Source organism: Sturnus vulgaris, chromosome 6, assembly GCF_052056855.1.
Source record: "Sturnus vulgaris isolate bStuVul1 chromosome 6, bStuVul1.hap1, whole genome shotgun sequence".
In the NCBI taxonomy this organism is placed as follows: Eukaryota; Metazoa; Chordata; class Aves; order Passeriformes; family Sturnidae; genus Sturnus; species Sturnus vulgaris.
In genome coordinates this window covers 13073799-13097253 of record NC_142248.1, presented here as the reverse complement: position 1 = coordinate 13097253, position 23455 = coordinate 13073799, and the positions used below count along the sequence as shown (strand labels likewise).

General features: G+C 44.7%; 1 protein-coding gene across 5 annotated transcripts in view; it reads left to right on the top strand.

The window, feature by feature from the left end:
* RGS6 (regulator of G protein signaling 6) overlaps nucleotides 1-23178 on the top strand; it is a 253141-nt gene extending 229963 nt beyond the window's left edge. For 3 of the 5 annotated variants that reach the window (XM_088167048.1, XM_014869361.2, XM_088167051.1), the window contains 3 exons: nucleotides 356-445; nucleotides 8156-8209; nucleotides 22670-23178. In XM_088167048.1, the coding sequence (XP_088023174.1) occupies nucleotides 356-445; nucleotides 8156-8209; nucleotides 22670-22720 (195 nt within the window). In that variant the 3' untranslated portion in view covers nucleotides 22721-23178. The remainder of the gene's footprint in view (nucleotides 1-355; nucleotides 446-8155; nucleotides 8210-22669) is intronic. The other 2 variants (XM_088167049.1, XM_088167050.1) reach the window with 1 other exon arrangement.
* The last annotated feature ends 277 nt before the right edge of the window (nucleotides 23179-23455 follow it).

The window sequence follows — 23455 nt, the reverse complement described above, 5'->3', positions numbered from 1 at the left end:
ATGAGATAATTTCTGGTGTTTATTTCTTCTTCCCAGAGTAGGCACTTTGTTATAATTTGGGGACTTCAGAGAGTTGCAGTCTTTGCAGAATAATCCTGATGAGTGAATAATGGGTGCCAGCCTTTGGGGTGAGGGCCCTCCCCTTGTTTTGTGTTCACACAGCCCCAGGCACAGCAGGTCCTGCCCTAGGATGGATCTCGTGTACACCACACAACACAGATAATCAATAATAGCAGACTTAATTAGAACTCTGATCAGTCTCCCTTTCTTCCAATTCTCCATGTTTTAAGTTTCTGTGATGTCTAAATGAGGTTTGATAACAATTCTCTGTCTCTCATTTCCCCTCATCCCACAGGAGCACATTTACAAGCTGATGAAGAGTGACAGCTACGCGCGCTTTCTGCGTTCCAATGCTTACCAGGACTTACTGCTGGCGAAGAAGAAGGTATCTGTTGGAAAGGACATGCTTGCATCTCTTAGCACCTCTTGATTCTCGCCTGCTGCTTGCTGCTAGTGTGAAAGTGAAAATATTGTTTCCTTTTTTTTTTCCTCCTTTAAGAAGGGAATGAGCACTTTTGTCTTCTTCACTGGGGGCATGGCATCTGTGTGCACAGCCTCAGCATGATTTTTGGGGAAAACATGGTGACCCACGGTAAAAGAAGTATGGGAAGATGTTTGCCTTGCACAGCTGTCTCCCAAACTCAGTGCAGGCAATACAAATTGTATTACCTCTTTCTCATGGAAAAGACAGTATGTGATATGAGAAGCAGGACCCATCAATCTGTTCATTACTGGTGAAAAATTAATGTATTAAGGTTTTCACCTCCCTAGTCTCACCATGTGGTACTCCCTTTGGATGCCTTACCTACAGATCCCCCTGCAGCAATTCCCATACTCCTTCCCCTACCTTTTACCTCCCCAGAGATGCTTCCTTTTCCTCAGAGACAGGAAATAATTGCAATGCATGTAGTAATCAAGAATTCCAGCCACATTTTCTCACAGGAAATCTGGGTTTGAGCTCTTCTTAGCCTTTTTCGTATCTGCATGAGGTCTTCCAGCACCATGATTCTGGCAGGAGCCCCCCAGGTCAGGGTAGCAAAGGATTGGTTATGTAGAGTTACAACTCCTGTCCTCGAGTCCCTTCTTTCTAAGGATCTAGGATATAAACTACTGATTTCTGCATTTGTGGCTGTGCTCAAATGCTTCCTGCAACTCCTGATTAATTCCCACAGCTCTGTGTGCCTGTCTGTGTGCATGTGCATGTCATGTACATGTGTGTAAGTCCCACTTGCATTTGGCTCCCAGGACTGTACATAGGCTGACTCCTGCAGCCTGAGTGTGTGGTTTCCCATCACCATCTTCCCTGCTGTTTTTCTGCTGCATTCTCTGTGTGCTGCCAAATTACATTGCATCGGCACAATACAATGAAATCCCAGTGGTATTTTTGTCCTGATTGTCATTGTGTGCCCTAAAAGCATGCATATGGTGACAAAAGGAGACAAGCTCCTCTGTCTGCTGTGCCTGAGACTACTGGCAGGTGGATTAGTAAAAGGTAGTGGAGGGCAGCAGTCAGCCTTCTGTTTCAAAATGTCTGGTCTGAGACAGCATAAACCAGTGCTGCTTACTTTTAGAAAGGTTAGACCTGACTTATATTTCAGAGACTTCATTCAGGGAAATGAAGGAGGTGTGAGGCAAAGTCTTCTGATGGTATAAGCCATAAAAACCTCTGCCATCTTCCTACCCCCAGCAGGTTATGGCCCCCCTACCCCCCAGTCTCCATTGAATACGTGAGGGTTCATGTGCTTGAAAGCCAGGAGAGCTTTCTCCTCCCAGCCAAACCCATTCAAACCAAAGGTTTTGGTTTTTTGCAATCCTTGTTTGCTGTCAGATCAAACCCTGGATGTGTCAGCATGACATCCTCATCCCCCTGCAAACTGCCGCAGGAGCAGGTTTTGGTGTCATGTTAACGCAGCCGTGAAAGTGAGAATCAAGTTTCTTTTAGAAAGAGCTGTGGGTGCACGAGTAAACATATGAAGGCACAAAAAAGGCAGGAGTAAATCTGTACAGATGCACTGTTCATCAGCTTCATATTATGCAGGAGGGGAGTTGGTGTTACTCCAGAGTCTGTAAAGCTCTTTGCAACCACATTACATTGTGTTGGGCGAGTGAATGTTTTGGAAACAGTGTAGGTACAGAGATGATGATAGAAGGAACATGACATTTCTGTACGCTGAGCTACACGGTCCTATCTTTAGGACATTTGGTGTAGCTTTGAGAGGCAGCCTTTTAAAATTCCTCCAAATAGCTGGAAAGCAAGGGAAGGAAAAGAGGAATCCAGTGACATATCAGAGCCTGCATGGATGAAGGATTTGGTTTAGAGCCTGCAAACATAGTCCTGGATTTACTGATGTGAATAGAAATTCACTGCAGTTCTTTAAGTTGTGATGAGTACATCTCTCTGAGGCCTGTCTTTCCCCAAAGTCATTATCCTCACGTGGCTTGTATACCACACTGATATGACATAGCTTACTTTCATTGCTGAAAATAAGTTCTGTCAGAAGCAAAGCATGATGGACATGAGGTAAAAGAGTTGCTTCCACTAAACAAATGAACTATGGCTTCAGATTCCCACATTAATGTTTTATGGATAAGTTTGTGTCATTTGGGATATTTTGCCCTCCAGCACTGGGTTATGGCAAACCGAGAGGGCAGGAAAAAGGGAAACGTAGACTGTGTGGCTAGAGCACAGAAATGGGAACCATAAAATCCATATGCTTTCCCTGGTTACCTCACTTAATTTCTTGTGTGCAAAAAAAAGTTCAACCTTGCCTGCCCTATATCCTCTTCTTTTTCAAAGAGCAATAATAAGAGTGACCTGCTCAGCAGAGAGATGCCAAAGCTTGATTAGTGCTTTAAAACATACTTCACATTTCTGGTATTTGTAAAACACTGTAAGTTTGAAGAGCTACTTTCTTCTGTACCATACAATAACCACAGATGTGGGAGCTTTCCCTCCCTGCTCTGGGAGTATGGTAATGGGGGGGAAGGAGGGAGAAGAAATTATGGGTTGGGATTGAGATACAATGACAGAATTATGAGGGGAACATATTGTTCACACCACTAACTGATGCAAGACAGCAGACATAGGCTGTATACAGACCAGACATACATACTTTGTTAATCCATTTTAGATGTTTTTTCCTCCGTTCTTACCCAGTGTCATTATTGCAAGTAACCACAGTATTATTGGCCTCAATCCTGCAGATTCATGGTGCTCAGCAGGGAACATGAGGTTGGCCTCCAGCAAGGGTGTCATTGGAAGCAGTGAGCTGCAGAGGGGAAAAACTGGGTGTAGCCTTCTGCCTTGAACAGAAGGCCTCCTCCCTGCCAGGCTGGAGGAGAGATGAGAGCACAGCCCTGTCCTCAGGAGGAATGGCCGTATGCCCAGCCCAGCTGGAGCTCTGGGCCTCCATTCCCAGCCCCCCATCTGCAGCAGGTAGAAATCACGGATCTGCTGAAAGCGTCTGGCTCCGCAGTGAAGGGCTGGATGTGCTGAGATCCCTGAGCAGTCACTGCGATTTATTTGTGTATCTACACACCACACCCCTCTGCTGCTGTGCAGAGTCAAGCCCTAACCTGCTCCTCTTTCTGCTGATATGCACCTTGCAGGTAATCACCACTGCACTGCCCTCCAGCCCTTCTCCACGGTAGCCAACACGGGTGGCTGGATGTCCTTAGACAGCAGAGATCCACCTGTCAGGACAAGTGCTGTGACAAATCTCCTCAGTCAAGACAAGGAGGCATTTTGGCAGGGTGACTTGGCTGCAGAGCAGGGATTTATTCCCTGGGGAAACAGCAGTGTAGATTAGTTAGTGCACCATGGAAGGGGATGCGAGTGCACAGAAACTTTTGTCGGTGGTGAAGAAGCAGCCAGGCACGTGCTCTGCTAGTTATTTTTGCAGAGAAGGGAGTGAAAGGAACAGAAAAGACCTCGAGGTACTTTCCATTACTCACTGTAAAGGTGAAACAATGACAATTGGTTGGCATCTCTGCATTAGCTGAAGCGGCAGCTGAACTGTCACAGTGCTGGTGTTCATGTCAGCCTGGCATGGGGTGGCTTTCTGCCATCCAGCCCTGCCCACAGGCAGGGAAGCACCCTGGAAAGGCAGCCACAGCTGTAGTGCAGACAGGCTGCAAAGCCATGGGAGTGAGCCCTGCAGCACTGAGGGAAGAGCAGGTTGGCATTTTCTTGGTTTAGAGCATTGATTTGCTCTCTATCTCAGGTTCAGGGAAGTGTGAATTCTGCATGACCCTATTCAACTGAACACACAATATATGCAAAATACTCTGGCCACTTAGTAGCACTGTACATGCCCTTTGCTTTCTCACTTTGGACAGGTAGATGTGACCGCCTGAGAAGCCCAGGATCTGCTCTGGCCTTTTCTGAACCCAGGATCTGGGATATTATTATCATTTATTTTTATCTGATGCCATTCCCTCTGGAACACATTATTTTTCACCAAGATGAAGGTCAAAATAAACCCCACTTCACACCCCAAAGTCTCATACAAAAAAAAATTATTCAATAGCCAACAAAATAAACCCAGGGAGGGAGGGAGGTACAGAATTTTGCAGACCTTATATTCAGAAGACCGAGTTTCTATATGTATTTTCCTACCCCTTTTCAGATCTCTGGCAAAAACTGTCAGCACGGTGATACTTAGGAGCTTCATACCATGAAGAACAGGCTCCATTTCCAGCACACACTTTTTGAAGCATTGCTTTTAACCAGACCCCCTGTGCCAGCTGCTCTGTATTGTCCAGGAAGGTTCCTATTGCAGATTATGCCCCCTTCGCAGTTTGATTCAGTGGCAGGACTTGTCTTGAATGTTGTAAAAATGCTGAGCAATTTTCTCATAATTACTTTTAATAGTCAGTGACAGCTAGTTCTCTTTAAGTTTTCTTCTACTTAATTTCCATGCAAGCAGAACCTACACAAAGGAACTTAAAGTTTGGATGGCTGGGTAAATGATTAATCATGAAAAAAAGGAAAATTCTGAGAAGCCAGTCAATAATTAGCTTCTATGTGCTGAGCTCTATTTTTCTGTATCTGCCTGGGCTGAGAGGTTTTCATCTGCAGCAGGGATTGTTTCATATTTTATCCAAATTTACATGTCCTTTGCCATTGGCTGGTGGAGTCTCTTGGTGTATTTACTGGCACCTGGGAAGACTGCACGACCTGGCGTGCACATGTGTTTGTGTGCCTTTGCCCCTTTGCACACACAGTATATGTTTGTGCAAAGGCTGCTGTAGCTGCTGCAGCAGGCAATGGCTCCAGGATCCACACCCCAGGTCTGTTCCCAGGACTGGGATAGGTGTGATTCGGTTTTTTTGTTTTTTTTTTTCACTTTGTTATTTTTAAATTTCCTTCATCTGGTGTGCAAGGCAGCCTCCCCAGCTCAGCCCCGTGCTGCAGAGCTGTGGGCAGGCGTTCCCTGCACGGCAGGCTGCCAGCCACACGGGCAAGCAGACAGGAAGAGCCAGCGAGCTGTACAGCCAGCACCCACACCCACGGACATTCAAACTGCTCAAGCCAGCTCATCACTCTGCAGCCAGCCTGCCTCAGCTGCTTTTTATTTCAATAGAAAATGTCATGCTTTGACTCAGAGCTGGCTGCTTTGAGGATGAGCTTTCCACGCATCCAGCTGGTCCCAGCCTGCTACCGCCATGCCAAATGTGCAGAGCGACTGCAAACCGTGCTTTGCAAGGCGCTTCTGTGAGACGCTGTCGGTGCTCCATGTGGCTGCTTCCCCACACGGCTTCAGCTGTGGTAGGTAGCAAACAGCCTTGTGTGGGGCTCCCTGTGCCAGACAAGCTCTCAGCACCTCAACAAGGTGCTTTGAAGACCACCGTCCTGCCTTTCTGCTGGGTGGGAAGATGCATCACCTTGCTGGTAGAAAAAACAGAGATACTAAATTTTGACAGTGAGTGCTAGGGGCACAATGTGGCCTGTATAGCATCTCACTATCCTTTGACCCCAGTGCACACCAGAGCTCCACTTAAAAATGCAGTTGGGTCAGACACTGATTTTCCAGCCTGCAGCAATGTCATGCTGCAGACTTCAAGTGCCTTGCTCCCCTAAGGGGCCTTGCAGAACACTCAGGTATTTCTTCTCCTGAAATTGTGTCTTTAACGTGGCTGCTGGTGGGTCTTGCCACCCCTGCAGGAGACCAGCACAGAGGCCCAGTGCCCAGCTGGGCACTGCTGTCCTCAGTCCTGCTCAACAGGACATGTCCAGCCAAAGTGGCAGGAATGCAGCCTCTCTCTGTCACCTCTGCTGCCTCAGGCTGTAGGGATCCCACTGAGGCTACTTCCAAGAGGGAATCTGTGATGTTCTGAGCACTTGCATGGCTCTAATACTTAGCCAGAGAATGAGGATGATGTTTCTTTCCCCTTTCCTCTCCTCTCCTCTCACATGCAAGGAGAGGCAACTAACCCTTGGATTAGTGCATGTAAAGTACTCCTTTGGGGACGATTGGACTGGGACATCCTTGCCTTCCTGCCAGCCAAGAAGGCTGTTTTATTGCTTGATACTTGCTTGGAGGCCTTGGCTCCATCCTCCATGTGGGATAAAATTATGCACCTCTAGCTTTCATTTTGATAGCACTTTGGGACATCAGAACTGATTCTGTGGCTTCCTCAAATGTTTATAAGTGTGTAGGTTGCTTTCTTTCTTCTGGATAAAGACTATTGCTTGTCTTAAAAGGGCCTTATATTTTAGTCTCATTTTGTGATGCAGCAGGGACGATCTGCCCCATCTTTTCATGGGATGCTTAAGACTAACCTTGTAGACATCAAAGAGCTGTGAAAGCTGTGATAAACATGCAAAAGAATCAAAAAGCTTTGCCTAGACTCAACTACACAACTCATCCAATTTATCTGGTATGGTTTTGGCTTCTTTATGTCTTCTCTATCTGATTTTTGCTCTGGTCCTTTGTCCTGGGACTTGTTACTGTAGCTGAATCTGTGGCAGATATGTCAGGTAGGTGCCTCTCCAGTGCAGGGCTTGTTTCCAGTGCACTGTGATGCACCATCATTACTGTGGTTTTCCCTTGCATGTAGCTCCTTATTCCCTTCATGGTAGTTTCCCTTTCATCTTGCCACCCCCTCTCTTGATGGCTCACCACATTAAAATAAGCATCTCTCCTGGAAATCAGCAGTGCCCACAGCTTTCTGACTGCAATGAGCTCCCTTTTGTAGCATTGAGTTTCTTCTCTATAACAATTTTTTTCTCTTAGATATTCCAGCAAACATGCCAATAAATTATTTAGTTCTTCCTTGTTAGTGGCGATTAGATCTCCCTTGTGCCAAATGAACGAAGTGCTGCAGTGAGCAACCTTCTCAGGCATATGTTAATAAAGCCATGATGCACACACTTGTTTTCTCACAGTGCAATTGAATGTCTTCTTGCATATGAATAGTTCTGTATTCCAGGTACAAAAATATCAGCGCCCCAAACTGGTCTGTATCTTTCCACTCTCTTGCAAAGACATGCATATGCTGTCTTGTGTTTTGATGTAGCCAAACTTATGGAAATATGCCTCTACTCTGGATAAATAGAAGAGTGTAGGTTCACTGGTAGTGAGTCCAGTGGTGGTTTTCATCTAATGCTGCATTCACTCAGACATTGCCTTTTAATATTGTGAAAGCTACTGTGGTTTTTTTCATCTCTCTACACAAGTAGATGGGAGCCTCCAATAGCTGTTTGGCAGATGTTAACCAGAATCAGACGCCCCAGCTTGAACAGCAACAGAAGGAAAATTCAGTGAACAAGAAGTCAATACCAGCAGCTGCAAGACACAGCAATGCATAGACATATATGAACCATTCAAAAAACTCACAGGGGAAAAGCGACATTCTCTGAGAGTAAAAGTAGTGATGTCTCTCATTCTTTAAGGCATTTTGATTTCTTATGTTTGCTGTTGCAAGCATTGATTTCTGCTTTTTACATTTTTTACAACTTTTTCTTCTTGCTGCTTCCTTATATTTTGCTGCTGTTTTAAAAGACTTAAAAGCATTTTAAAATGCTTTAAAAGCATTTAAGCTGAAGGGTTTTTTTCTGTATTTTTATCTCCCTACTTTGTTCCCTGTTAAGCCAGAGAATGAGCAAGGTCGTAGAACTTCTCTAGAAAAGTTCACTCGCAGTGTGGTAAGTTTCTTTTCTTTTCCCTCCTCCCTTTCCTCAGAACTTCATTTTTCGTTGGGGGAAATGTCGATGCTTGACTTTTTATTTCATCCTTTATTTTTTGCAGCTAGCATCTTTGCAGCTTCTCTCTTAATACCGTAGCTCATCTAAACAGTAGTTCTAAAGAAGGGGCTGGGGGTGGGGGGAGAAATGGCATAATGCTCATTCTAGCTTATCATCATTGCAAAAGCAAATTGATTTTTCTCTAGAATTAAACACAAAGTTGCCTTTTTGCTACATTCCCACCACAGTATTTGTTGTGGCTTTTCCTCGCACAGTGAAGCAGAAGAGCATGGCTCTCATAGCTCCATCGCAGCAGTATCCGTACGGTTCCCTAGTGCATGGATAACGATACACACGTATCCACCCACAGCCCTGCAGCCGCTTCCTCCCTTGCCCCCATCTGTCAGTGCTCATGTAAATTGTGATGTGCGATACCCTCTGGCCCGTTCATGATAGCAATGCCAGAAAAGGAGCGCAGTCACAGCAAGAAACATGACACTGTTAAACCTTTTAGACAAGGGGACAGTGGGACCTCAAGGGCAGCAGGCAGATGTCCTCCCTCTTTGTCCTTCATCAGTCTCCAGCCTCTAGCTGGTCTGTCCAGAACTTGGGCAAAACCTGCTTGCCCCACTTGTGTTCAGGGATCTGTCTGTGCAGCGCTTTTTCTACAGAGCAGGAAAATAGGGAGAAGGGGGCAGGACTAGAGGCAGATACTGCAAGTGGAGTGGAGTAGCAGGGATACTGGAAAGTACAGGCTGTGTTTTGAGCTGCATTAGAAGCAGCATGACCAATAGGTTGTGAAAGGAGAATCTGCCGCTCTACTCTGCTCTCATGAGACCCCACCTGGAGTGTTGCATTCAGCCCTGGAGTCCCCAGGACAGGAAAGACATCGACCAAATCCAGAGGAGGCCCACAAAGTTGATTAGAGGAATAGAGTACCTCTTCTACAAGGAAAGGTTGAGAAAATTGGGTTTGTTCAGTCTGGAAAAGTGAAGGCTTTGGGATTACCCAATTGTGGCCATCCAGTACTTTAAAGAAGCCTAAAAGAAAGACAACAGGGACTTTTTACAAGAGCATGTTGTGGTAGGGCAAGAGGGAATGGCTCAAACTAAAACAGAGTAGGTTTAGATTGGATGTTAGGAAAAAACTTTTGCTGTGAGGGTGGTGAGGCACTGGAACAGGTTACCCAGAGAACCAGGAGTTGCTCAAGGACAGGGTGGATGGAGCTCTGAGCAACCTGGCCTAATGAAAGGTGTCTCTACTTGTGACAGGGGGGTTGGAACTAGATGATCTTTAAGTTGCCACCCAAAGCATTCTATGAGTGTATGAAATTCTTGCATGTGTGTGTGTATATATGTGTATATATATATGTACACTACCTACACACATGGCATATAAATATAGTACCTTTGTACATCCTGAGAGAAACAGGAAGCTGTGCAGGTAAGTTTGAGCAGCTGTAGAGCAAATAAGCTGGGAGCAGTTCTTCCTGACACTGCTGTGCTACCGCGCAAGCAAAACCCAAATGTAACATACAAGGCTTTGTAGAACATCCACTGGCAGACTTCCTGGGGAATGTATTTCTATCGCTAATGCATATGCACACATTTAAAATATGTTGATACAAAATATATCACCATGCCCATCTGCATATTTACTACTTTCTAAGAGTCTGCCAGGGAGAGGAGTAGGAAAGATTTTTAAATTTTTTTTTAAAACAAACTATGCAGAAATATTTACACTGAGTGGTAAATTCTGCTCCCAGATTTGCCAAGTATGTGGAAGAGTAACTCTCACTTTACTAGACCGGCTGGGTTTATAGTTGCACAGCCAAGGATGGATTTTTCTCTTGCATTTGATTTGAAGGGTAACTTGACAAGCTAAGTTTGGGATGCTATGATTAGAATGTAAGTAGCTGTAAAGAAAATTGTAGTAGATTGGTCGGCACTTTAGTTCATTTTTGTCTTACTGTGTAGCATGCTGTAAATAATTTTTTTTTCATTTCTCTTAATATGGATATAAAATCTCATCTTCTGATGGCATAGTAGTTACCAGAACTAGGAAGAGTCTGAATTTTTTATACTTTGCATTATGGCAGTTTGTCATTGCCATCAGATGAGAAAATAGTCTACATGACATGTCATAATGTCCTCAGAGGCCAGTATTACCAAAGTGAGAACTTTATGGCATACTCAGTCAGGGGACTAAATTAAGACAAAGTTAATTCTGTATGCTCTAGTTCTCCAAAATGCACTGCAGCTCCCCAACTGTGTAAGAATGGAGCAATTCAGCAATCCATACTTCCAAGACCTCCACTGTGCTTTAGAGATTGCTCATTACAGGATCATATATTCAAGCTGGCCCTACACAAGCGTGATGAAGTTAAGTGTATGTTTAAGGTTTGGCTGGAACAGACACCCCAGTTTGCCTCTCTTAAAGGAGGAGCACTGAGCCTATTTTGCAAGCAGATTAATATGAGGTCACATTTCCAGTGATGGCTGTAAGAGAAGTCTCAAAACCAGTAGGGCTAAAGGTTTATTTGCCCTAAGGAGTTATAATTGAATAGTCTCCCAGATTGACTGAACTATTAATTGCCTGCGGATTTGGGCCACCTCCAGACTGTGCTTCTCTGTCTGGCACTGGGAGGGCCAGTAGACCCCTGGGAAAATTTTCAGATTTGGCTATAGCATGTGACCCAGCATATTGGGAAATCACAGAATCACAAAATAGTTACAGTTGGAAGGGACCTCTGAAGATCACCTAGTCCAATTCTCCTGCTAAGGCAGGGTCACCTAGAGCAAGTTACACAGGAATGTGTCCAGGTGGATTTGGACTGTCTCCAGAGGCAGACTCCACAGCCTTCCTGGACAGCCTATTCCAGTGCTCTGCCCACCCTCAATGTAGAGAAGTTTATGGGATATAAGTCTGCCTAGCCAATCTCTAACCCAGCCCTCTACCTCCAAGGGGAAGTCTTCCTTTCTCCAGCCTTCCTCTCTTATGTCCAAAGTCCAGGATTCCCAGTGTCAGCACTAAAAAGGCATTCAGTAACTGGGCCTTCTCTATGTCTTCTGTCACCAGGACATGTATCTGATTCAGCAGCAGCGCCACATTTTCTCAAATTTTCCTTTTGCTGATGAGGTACTTGTAGAAATCCTTCTTGTCCTTCATATCCCTTGCCAGACTTAGCTCCAAATGTGCTTTGGCCTTCTTTGTCACATCCCCACATATTCTGACTGTTCCTTTAGTCCTCCCACACGGCCAGTTCTTTTCCACATCCCAGAATCTGTTTGAGATTTTCTAGAAGCTCCCTGCTCATCCAAAGGAGTCTTCTGCCCCCTTTGCTAGATTTCTTGCTCATGGCGATACACGGGTCTTCAGCTTGGAAGAAGTGATGCTTGAATATTGACCTGCTGTCTTGGACCCCCTTTCTTCTAGAGCTCTTCCTTTTAAATCACTGTACTCAAATCTGGGGAACTTTGGGGAACATTGCCAGTGGCATACAGCCAGAGCAGGAGCCTGGAGGTAGAGGTTCATGATCCCTTCCTTGCTCAAAACACTGTACTTATAGTGTTGCTTTACATATCAGAGAAAGCTGACATAGCCAGAAGACAGTCAAGTTCAGCATCTTAGACAGAGAATCTTCACCTGAGTGAGAAAAATCAGACTCTCTAAGTTCGCCTGTTCTGGTTGCTTGGGTCTCACCATCTCTTCACTGACAAAGACAAGTAAAAATGCAACACTTCAGAAGGAGAAACAGTAGAGCTTTGTGTTGACAAACTGCACAGAGTATTTATTGCAGGCTTTTTGTCTCTTACTCGGGTTAAGCCCTACTCCTGAAAAATCTTTCAGTGCTCCCAAACTGGTCTCCTGCATTGGGTGGAAAGCTGTACACTTGGTTTTGGGAGTACAGACTTGAAGCAAGTAGAAGTTGTTTTACCCACAGGGCTCCTGCTCATCTCAGAGTCATAACTCAGGAGACAGGGATTAGCTCCAGACTATTTTACATACTTTAGCAAGACACCATGAAGTTCTGCTAGCCAGCCAGAGGCTTTCCACCTTCACATGGATCAATAAGAATGGGAATGGGGAATAAGAAAGAACAAGGCTTTATATAATTTTTTATACTAGTCTTCAACTCCTTCAAGACCCACTGTTCTGTCTTCCTTGATACTTTTTACCAACAGAATGCATCTCCTGACTAATGAGTGCACCGAGTTTTTGCACCAAATCTTTCTGAAAGCCAGGTGCTATCTGTTCCATATTAAGCATGACACTAAGAGCAAGATTTTAACCGGGCAATTTTCACTGTGGTGATGGTTCACCTTTTACTTCCAGGTGCTTACAAAGTATCAGCTGACACCTTAGTGCAATAGCCAACAGGAGGTTGTTCCCACTGCAGTCAGGTCCTTCTGTACCAAAGGGCATGCTTTGCAGTGCCTGTCTTGGTTCTCCTTGGAGCAAGGGGACATCTGTCTGATCCAGCCCCAAAAGTTCAGGTACCCTGAGCCTCCTCGACTCACCTCACAGAAGTCTGAGGGTGTGATGTCCATGTGTTTCATGGCAGCTTTGTGGTCCCAGGACCAAACATGGTCATCAGTCATCTGGTGAGCATCAAAGGACCACATCTGCATGGTGGAGCAGAACGCTACAGGGCACGGCTGCCCAGCGCTACTGCTGGGTGTGGCAGATGTCTTTTCTCCTCTCTTCAGGTTTTGAAGTGTCCTCAAGAATACACTGGCAGCACAGTACCTGACCCCTTTGGCCCTATGCCAGGCTCCCATGCTCTGGAATCACGGGTATAAAGCTAGGCTGGCTCTTCCATGCTCTCCCAGGTGCCCTGGGGAATGGTCGATATCACAGAATTGCAGAGCTGATAGTCTATAGCTTTGGAGCACTTAGTAATCCACCTCATTTTAAAAAAGGATGGCCCTATGCATGGTGGTAGGTTTATATTATTACAATTTTCCTTTTGAATACAACAAGGATTGACATTATGAAAGCAGAGTTAGCCTGTCTTCTCTCCCAAGTGAAGATAAATGGCATCATAAAAATCAGACACCATGTATCATATATGTTATAAATAATATCTAGTATTGAGGTAATAACTTAATTTTAAAACACACATACACACAAATCCATATATCTACATCTCTCTCTTCTGTCATATTTCATCATCTTACTAATTAAAAGGAGCCTGCTATACTATTTTTAGCCCTGCAGTCTCAGCCTAGCTGTTTAAACCACTGTAGTTTCCCATCTGCTTTAGAAATTATTTAATAATCAGATAGACAGAATCTTAGTTCTCATAAGCTGAGATGATCATTCAGGGCCAAGTGTAGAAGGAAAATATATTTTAATGAGTACATTTAGGGGAACTACTGCTGCTTTTTGTCTCACAAAGAAAGCCACCAAGTCTCTGCCTAACTTGTGCTGGTAGCCATTTGCATTTAATAAAGGAGAAAATAGGATGGGGGTCCTTTGTTGCATCTTGAGTATCTCATCTCTAAATGCAGCAATGGGTACTTCAGCAATAACAGGGATTAAACCTATGGATACCAGCCCCAGCAGGTAACTTAGATAAGCCTGGGCCATGATAGCCAAACTTGAATTCAAACTTTCCTAAAATGGCTATATTCCAGGGAAGGAATTTTCCCTAGAAGAAAGCAGGTGTTAAAATTTCTGACTCAGTGTCCAGGTGGTGACTCAGTGCTGAGACCTCTGGATTTTATTCCCAGCTGATATTTCTTTAAGAACAAAAGGCATACCCACATGTACCACTTTTGAGAGGATAAGAGTTCTCAGCCTTTAAAGGACAAGAGAGTGACCAGAGCAGTGATCTATTCTTTGGGAAGAATTTTTACACATTCTGGCTGAACTGACGGATGTGGGACATTGTTTGGCATTGTATTCCTGGACTGGAAAAGGTCTTTACCTGAAGAAGGCAGAGAATCTCTCGTGTAAATTCAACAGTGTCGAAAGAAAATAAGGTGAAGGATGAGATGATCTGAGTTCGAGTTGTGTGGGAAGTAGACTGTAGATTAAGGATGTAAGAATGAAAGTTTTCAAATGACCCTTCTTCAAAGAATCCTGGACATTTTGGATGGAACATTTTGTACAGCATATCAATGAAGACTGAAGATTGTCTCAGTTCCCAGGCACAGGTTAATAACTGGATCGACAGTCTGGCCCAGTTTCATTAACCATAGCATAGGCAGAAGGAGAAGCTGGGAAGCAGGAGCTGCTGTCATCCTTGTGTTAGCAGTACTAGTCTAGTGGTTTTTTATTCTCACCCAGAAGCATTGTAGGCAAACACCCACATGACATCCTTAATGGCTGTGAGCCAATTCTCCACCTGGGATTCTCATGCAAGGATAACTTTTCTAAAAACAAGAATGACTGGAGATCTTGTATTCAATCTATTTATCATGTTCAGTGGCAAGGATGCTTTCTCTCTGGAGCCTAAAATGTCCTCCTCCTGGTTGCAGTGATGCAAACTGATGTTATCATGGTACCATTTCCTTTGCTTTAGTTTTCTGGTATCTTTTGGTAATTTTGTATTGAACAATTCTTGTCTCAGGACGTAAATGCATCCCAGTTCAAGGCCCAGATAAATCCATGGTTGCATGTTTAATTTCAGTTCCATATGTATCTGCTCTCTTGCATTATACAGTTATTATACAGTTACTACCCTGATTGCCTGCTGTCCCTTCCTTGATGTTCTCAGCTGTCTCCCAGCTCCATGTTGTCACTTTTGTTTTTTCCCTGCTGCTGCTTCCCCATCTTTCTGACCCTGAGATTCATCCCTTGGCTATGGCTACTCATGCTGTTTTTTATGTCTTCTTGGTTTGTGTACTGTTGGATCAGAGTCCAAGTAAAACTCCATCCTATTCTTAATTCATGAGTGTGGTGTCACACATGTGAAATGTGTTGATGGAATCTTATCTTTCTCAGGTGAACTCTGTGATGCTTTGCACAGCTGTGTCACTGTGATGTATTATAAATAGTAACCATGAAAGCAGTGAAGAAGGTGTAAGGCTGAAGAAAGAATTGCTGCCTGATGGCATCTTTTTAACTGGTTCCTTGATAATCTCATAAAGCTGTCATATATTTACCACCTTTCCCACTTTTTCACTTTTCCAGCTCTACCAGCTTGCATAAATAGATCACAGCATTTGAGGATATGGAAAGTATTCACAACCTGTAACAATGACAAAGGTTTAAGCCATTATTGGTAAAGAATAGTGGTTGATAAAGTGGAAAGTATAAAAAGATGATACATTGAGATGCTGGTGAAGTGTCTATCAAAACAGACAGTGAGAAGGTAAGGGATACAGAAATAGATTCCAGAGTTTTTTAGATTTGGCATCAAGAAAAGACATCTGGAAAAGGGGTTAATTTTATCTTTGGAAGGTATTTTACTTTAAAAGAAAATGTGCTCACTTGACTACTCCAATCATTATACTGGCTTGTACTGAGAAAAGGAACTTGCATTACTTGGGTGATGGGAAGCATCAGAACGTACCCCAAGCGCAAAGGGGCTGCAGCCTGTGATTGTTCCCTTGGTGTGACAGCCAGCCAGTGTCCACAGCTGGGCCTGCAGAGGGCTGGATGCATGGCCTGCACAGCATGTGCACTGACTCACCACTGCAGGCAGGAATGTTCTACCTCCGCTCTTGGTATCCTTGTGGTACTAACCCGGTTTGGTAAGGGGTAAGTTGCATGTGTCACCCGTATGCTGCAGCCTGCTCTATACACAGGGGCTCCTTTAAGGGGTAAGTATTCATTGTTTCTAGTCCATGAGTTATCCTTCACGTCCTAAAAGCACTGCTGTGTAGAGCTGCTGGCACAGGATGGGGCAGCTTCCTTTCGTCCCTGAAAGAGCAAAGTGGGTGAGTGATTTTTGTACATACCATTTGTTAAAGTGCTTGGGGACCCTTCTGGATGAAAGGCACTATACAGACTTCAAACACACTCACTATTAATTTGCTGTATTTTATTTGAGCCACACACAAACCCCGGAAGATAAAAGCTGGTACCTTCTCATTACAGACAGGTCAGCTGCAGATGCCACTAAACCATGACCTTAGCAAGGTGTTTGGGAGGGAGGGTGTGCTTAGCCCCTACTGTGATTTCAGCCAAGTTTATTTTGATACTCCGGAGAGATTTGATATTTCAGTGGTGCATCCATTTTCCTCTGTACAAGACATTTACGTACCTGGTTCCCACTCATGCTGAAGGCTGTCAAACAAGCTGAGTCCTTTGCACAGACTCACACCCTGCCCAAGAGCCAGACCAGCAACATTCAGTTAGGGCATTTCTGAGGTGGCTTGAAAAAACAGTCTGCTACACCACTGTGTACTGGCTGCAGTGATCCATCTGCTCCTCTGTCTTCCTGGGTTTTTGTCAAAGGGAGAAACACATCCTGAATTCGCAGTCCATAGACAGCTTCATCTAATGGCAAAACCGGTTCACTTTTGGCTACAAGGAGCCCAGACTGCACCACAAAAGAAGAGATGTTACTTGTGGTGCTGGTGGGATGGCAGAGGAAGGCTGCAGCTATTATGAAGCTGTGCTAGGAGTGGGTGAATACACAGATCCTTGCTTGTGCCATATACAGTTGTGTACTAGTATTTCTCCAGGCAAAGTGAAAAGCCTCATTTAGGAAGTGTAAGAAATCCTCACAGCTTAAAATGAGAGTAGATTATACTGTTTTTAATTGGACTGAAGCTCTGAAATGTTGCCATAAGAGATAAGAGATAAGAGCTAGAAGAGCAAAAATGCAATATCAAATGTGGGAATATAACCCATGGTGGTTGAGCTTCACTGTGATGGGCAGGAATGGCAAGAAGCTCGGGTAACTCGTCAATCAAGCCTTAGAAGAGAAGTGGGCCCACTCTGCAGGAATTTGGGGGTAACTCATGAGACTGTGCTGGCAAGAGAGGTGAGCATTCTGCATGCTGGGAGCATCTGCCCCACCTTCCCCTCTACAGCCACTTTACAGCTCCTGTTTTCAGTTTGTGTCAGTGTGTCATTGGTGGTATAGTCCACTACATTTTGTGTGTTAATTTATGTCACTTATGTTCATAATTTATGTGTCTGTGTTTATTTTGTGTTGAACTAAGTTATTTTCCAGTATTGCTTATGTTTTTAATTCAGTTTCTTATTTAACTTCATTAATTTATGTTATGTTTATGTTATGTTGACAATGTATATCTTAATGAAAAAATCTAATAAAAAGAATATTTTTTAAATGGCACAAAAATAAAGCTTCCCCAAGATCTGCATTGTAATATAACACTGAAAACCAAACAGTGCTGGCAGTGCTAGGGCCATGGCAATCTCTTCAGAAGTAAAATTTGTTTGCAGGACATTGCCTGCCCACTGCCAAATTTCTTGTAGTATGTCAGCTAAAAGATAGGAAAACTGAGCAGTGCCTGTGATGATGTGAAAAACTGCAGATTCAAGCCTATGGAAGAAGAATTATCTCACCTTCCCTGGAGATGCAGCCCCAGTTCTCTGCAAAGGGGGATGGGGCAACAGTGCTCCCCAGGAGATGACTTCTCTTCCAGCAAGGTGATGCTTCTGGCTGGAGCAGATTGGGCAGCAGACTGGGAGAAGTAGAGCCCTGAGCACAAATGAGGGGTAGAAAGAAATAAGTGGGCCCAGCTGTAGCAAACAAAGCCCCAAGCTGGGGGGTGGAAATTGTAGAGGTAAGAAGACAGCATGAAAGCACTTTGGTCGGTATTGACATGGCAAACAGGAGCCTGTGCTGCCATCTCTCCTCTCTCCCACTGCTGCAGCCACAAAGCTGCTTATGGGATTAATCCTGCCTGGGTGTTCAGGTAAGTTGTTGACAATATGCATGGGAGCTCTGGCTTGTGCATGCTAGGGATGGGGAATGTCTGCATGCTGAATTGCACTTTGCTGGGCAGAGCACATCAGCATTGTGTGAAGCCATGGGTACTGGACAGAACTAAACTTTCCATTTAAAAATACTTTTAAAATTTCCCACTCTTTGCTTCTCTCACAACTGTGCAAAGTGCTGGTTTTGGCAGATAAAAGCAAGGAGCAAGATGGAAACTCTGCTGGCTCATACAGGATGTTTGAAAGGAGAGCTGTCCCTTTTTTGCATCAAATCCCAGACACCCTTTTTTCCTTCGTACTTGGCGTCTTGCCTATATTTAGTTCCTGAATTTTGCTTCATTAAAATAATTGCTGATTGCATTTTACACTTTAGCTTAGTAGCTGCTCAGCAAAGGCTCAGCCACTAAAGATGCCAACCATCTCCTGTGACCTACAGGTTAATCTTTATTTCACTGGGCATCAGTGAGCCCTGATGGTCCACAAGTGCTGAGATGTAATCCTCTGCTGGGCATGTAGTCAAGCAGTTAGGATGGCCACATACTTGGAAACCATATTCTAGTGGACAGTTTCATTAGGTTCATTAAGAAATCCCTGATTTTTTCATTCACTCCAAATTCAGATTTTACACTGCCTTTAAGAAATGGCTCTTGTCATGGGGGTGTTCAAGGGCAGGAAAAAAAAATTCATTCAGCAGCATAGAGAGAATTGGACATTACCAGGTGCAGTGAAGCTCCATGTCATCCTTGCCTGTAAGCTGTGGAACAGCTCAATTGTTTGCAGGACATGGGAGAAAAAGAAGCCTCCCTGCATCCAAGACAACACACAGCATATGCCTTACAACATATGCCCTACTGCTTGTGCTGTGCTGTTTGAGCAACAACAGTCTGGGCTTTTAATTGTTGTAACCCTAATTAGTAGTGACAAATATTTGGGGACTGGAGGACTGAGAATTTCTTTATAGACTTTAGACCCCATGTAAAAAGTTTACTCCTTACATCCACTCTAATCTTGCATTAAGTTATTCAGCATATACACGTGGCACAGTAAAAGAAGCACTGAAGTGTGCTGAGCTTGAGATGGTACGCTTTCCAAATCCCCTGCCAGCCTAGCTTAGATGAAATTTCTCCTGGAAATACAGCAGTTGTTGTTGACATTCTCTTCCAGTGGGGAGAGTTAGAGACAGCCACTGGTTCCATGCTAAACAAAGATGTGTGGAAGAAAAACCTAATTTTAAAAGAAACTAGGTGTTGTTTGTGCCAAACTTTCACATCATCATAATCTGAAACATCCTTGCTCTGTCAGATATATCCCCAAGGGAATTCCATCCATTTCATGTGGTAGACGAGACTCAATATGATCTCCTGAACCTGAACTTTTTCGGCATATGTTGTAGCCAATTAAGAATTATTTCAGCCACCTCCAGCTTCTCAGAGCAACCTGTCACCTGACTGACTCAGGCACTCACACCATGCAGCTTCAGGGATGGGTTGTGGGATCACAAAGAATACAGGGGTGCATCTCACCTCTGCTGTCTCAAGGTGGACACAGGCCACCCTGTCTTGGTTTACCCAGACGCCTCTTTTCCAGACACTAAGCAATGACACTAAAGCATGCTGTCGCCATCCTGGACTCTTGCTACAGACACCTCTTGGCAAGCAGGGGCAGGTAGGTTTGGATGGACTGGCTGGGGAGAGTGCTGGCTGCCTGTGCAGTGAGCCACTGACCCATTCCAAAGGAGCCATCATGTGTGCTGCACTTAGGCTTTTCTCAGTCACCTGATGCAAACCTTTTGTGTCTCCTGATGGGATTTGTGCCTTAGAAGCCCTGCAGAGCTAAACCTGAAACAGAGATACCATGGGCCAGCCCCTCAACTGGTGTAAATCAGCAGCACTTCTGTGAAAAAAACCGAGTCATGTTGATTTATATCAGCAGGTGGATTGCAGATCCTGTCCAGCTTTTCCACCTGTTATACAATGTTTTATTCCCTTCTCGTTCATTTTAGTAATAGGAAAGAGATAGCAGTTTTCCTAATGAAATGCAGTTTTTCCTTGATCCTCATTTATTTTTATAAGGATATCTAAGATGAGAGAGACTTAAACCGAACACCTACATCCCAAGCAACTCCAGCCTGCAGATATCTGTATCACTCAGACCTATGCTGTGAGGCTGACATTTGGCCCTCCGTTGGGTTGAAACAAAATCCCCTACATCAGTATGCCTCTGTTTGGGGGCTGAACATTACAGCACTTTTGCTTGTAGTCAAAAATGTCACAGCATTAATCCCTCTATGCAATTTCAGGGATCCTTTTGCCATCTGTCCTAGCAGAGAGGTGAACACAACAGCCAAGCAGACAACGTCGTTGCCTGCTTCTTGCTGTCTTAAAACAGAGCTTCTTGCACCCATCTGTTTGCATGTCCCTGTTCGTGGGGCCATTCCCTGGCACAGTTATCCTCCCAGACAGACGGGCTTTGCACTGGGGACTCATCCCAGCCTGCAGGCGGGAAGTTTGCTGCAGTTCCCAGGGTAACGCCTTTCCCATGAGACGGGGGAGCTGCAGATGGAGGCCACTGCTTTTCCCCGCAATGAGAAGCAGTTTCCACTGGGGAACCCATGAGCAAAGTTTTGCTCTGTGCAAACCATGGCCATCGGCTCCGTTTCCAATCCACCACCTTCTCCAGGGCAGCTGTCCCCTCTCCTCAGCCTGGCCCACTACCGGCGTTTCCCCTTCCTGCTTTGAATACAGGAATGTTGAAATGGGGGCGGGATGTGGAACAGTGTTTGCTTCTCACCCTGCTGGAACCTGACGCAGGGAGCTGGCGTAGCCCCAAGCCACCTGCCTGTGAGAAGATAACAAGAGGAGCTGCCTGTCGCAGATTAGTTAGAGTTTGACTGAATAGGCATTATATAAACCAAGGCTTATTTGTTAATTCTTTTCCTAAGGAAGTACCCAAATATTGGTGGAAACTAACTGTTTGGGGTTTTTTTTCTCCCCCTAAACTCAGCCATGTTATTCTTCCAGGAATTAACATCCATATCTCTACCTTCTTCTTCCCATAAATAGGATTCAGGGACTGATAATTCCGTAGCACTCTCTCTCTGGTATTCATCCACAGCAACAAAATGACAGCCCTGGTCTTAGCTCCCCAAGCCATTTTGCCCTGCAGAAGACTTGGCCACCCCCAAGGGTAGCGCTGGGCCAAGCTTTACAACAGTGCAATTAAAAAAAAAAAATCAAAAATTCTATTTACACTTACTAAGAAAAGAAAAGAAAAAGCAAACAAAAAAACCCCAGACATGCATAACGTGAATGGTGTGTCTGCAGAGCTCTGGGATGGAGCTGGCCATTCCCATGCTGAGCCCTGTGTGTGAGGCACAGAGGCTGTGGGCCTCTCCTCCCAGGCAGGACAGTCGGCATGATGAAGTGTTTCCTGCAGCCAGCTGCTGGTATACAGAACACGGACAGATTAGGCCGTGTGTGCTCATGCAGCTGAACAAATTATTTGGTGAAAGTCACACATCTCAGTAATGAAATGCCACTTCTGTAGGGAACAGCTACATCCTCCTGGAACAGCCCTATATGGAAAGAGATCAGAAATTAAAGGGAGGTGGGAAGTGTTGTTTTTTTTTTTCTCCTGGAGTGTTAACTTGTTTAAAAATATTTATTTCAAATAGCCTGCTAATTTTTACATTTCAAATTTTTCTACATTTTGCGCTTACTCATTTTCACTGAATAATTTGTTTCTCTTGCTCTTTTTGTGGCTCTTTCTTTAAAATAGCAATCAGTAAGACTTCCTATTGCAAAGGAAATCTTGGCTAAATATAGTAATGAAGAGGAGGTTGTCTAAGAGCTGCTAGGTATTCTAGAGCTCTCTGGTATTCCCTGAATCTTTATTTCAAGCATGACTTTTTTTTCCTTTAAGAAAAACATCATTTTTCAAGAGGAAAGCTCACCAAAGAAATACAGTAACTGGTGCAATACCTGAGATAGTTTTTCACTGTTATATCAGTAATTGCAAAGCCATTATTATTCCCCATGTGGATATACCCTGTCTGCAAATGGAGAACACTGGGTGTAGGTCCTGAAATAGGTCGTGTAGGTCCTTTGCTCCTGAAAGCAGGTTCTGCATGGTCTAAGTTAGGGAAGGGGTTCAGACGTGCAGGTGACCTTCCTTCTTCTTAGTCCTTGGTTCTGCCAGTCAGTGAGAAAGCTCATGTGGATGACAGCAGGGTATGAGCAAGGCTGCTTGCATTGGTGGCTTGGAGGAGAGCACAGGGAGGGCAGGGAGGCCAAGCAGGAGTGAACAGGCACCAACCCAGGTGACCAAGGAGTGTGCCAAGGTGAGTGACAGCAGGGCAGGAACAGGTTGAACTCTTTCTGAAATTACTTTTTTCCTAGACCTGCTCCTGGTGGATGCTGTGCAGCTGATATTGATTCACAGACTGTGGGAGGGACATCCCAGTTTTCACAGCAGCCTTGGCTGTACATCCCTCCCCAGGATGGGTAGAGCATCACTTACACCTTCGGATCTCTTCTGTCTGTTTGTCCCTCCCTCCAGGGAAAGTCTCTGACAAGCAAGCGCCTCACAGGCCTGATGCAGTCCTCCTGACAGCTCCAGCCGACGGCCCCGCGGGAGAGACAGCTGGGACCACAGCTGGGGACGGGGCATTTCAGGGAGAACAGGTCCCTGCAGGGGAGACAGCCTGAGCAAGTGGAGGCAGAGAGCCGCAGGCCAGTGGAGCACCTCTCTTCACAGTTTTACACCAACACTTCCCTTTCTGCACAGCTCCTTATGGACCCTGAGCTCTGTGCAGGTACTTTGTTTCCAACTGAGGTTTGGAGGAGCACACTTCACCATACACGGGAGGTCGACAAGGCGAGAGCTTGCTGTCTCGTTATTTAAGGAAACAGACCCAACCACAGCTTGGAGAAAGAACAGCTGAGAGATCAGTGTTTTTCCACATCTCTTTTCTCCCTGGCACAAACGTGACTGTAATAAGATGGCGCTGCAGTCTCACTTACTCCCTTTCATGTGGCCGTCTGGATCCAATAAAATATCTGCTGGAAGCTGCTTCTCCTTCTCACAAAATCCCAAATGCATATCTCCTGCAGATTCACTGACTTTAACTTTGTTTTTCTTTCCTATGTTTCTCCTCCTTTAAAGCAAAGGAAAAAGGAAAAAAAAGGTACTATTTAAGCTCATCAATCATTGTCCTTCCAATATCATGTAGTATGTCCAGAGATGATGGCCAGATCCTCAGCTGAAGTTAGGAGAGCAGGAGTGGTTTTCATCACCTGAGGATCTGCCCCCTTGAGTCAGACTCTGATCCTGGTGCAAATTCTC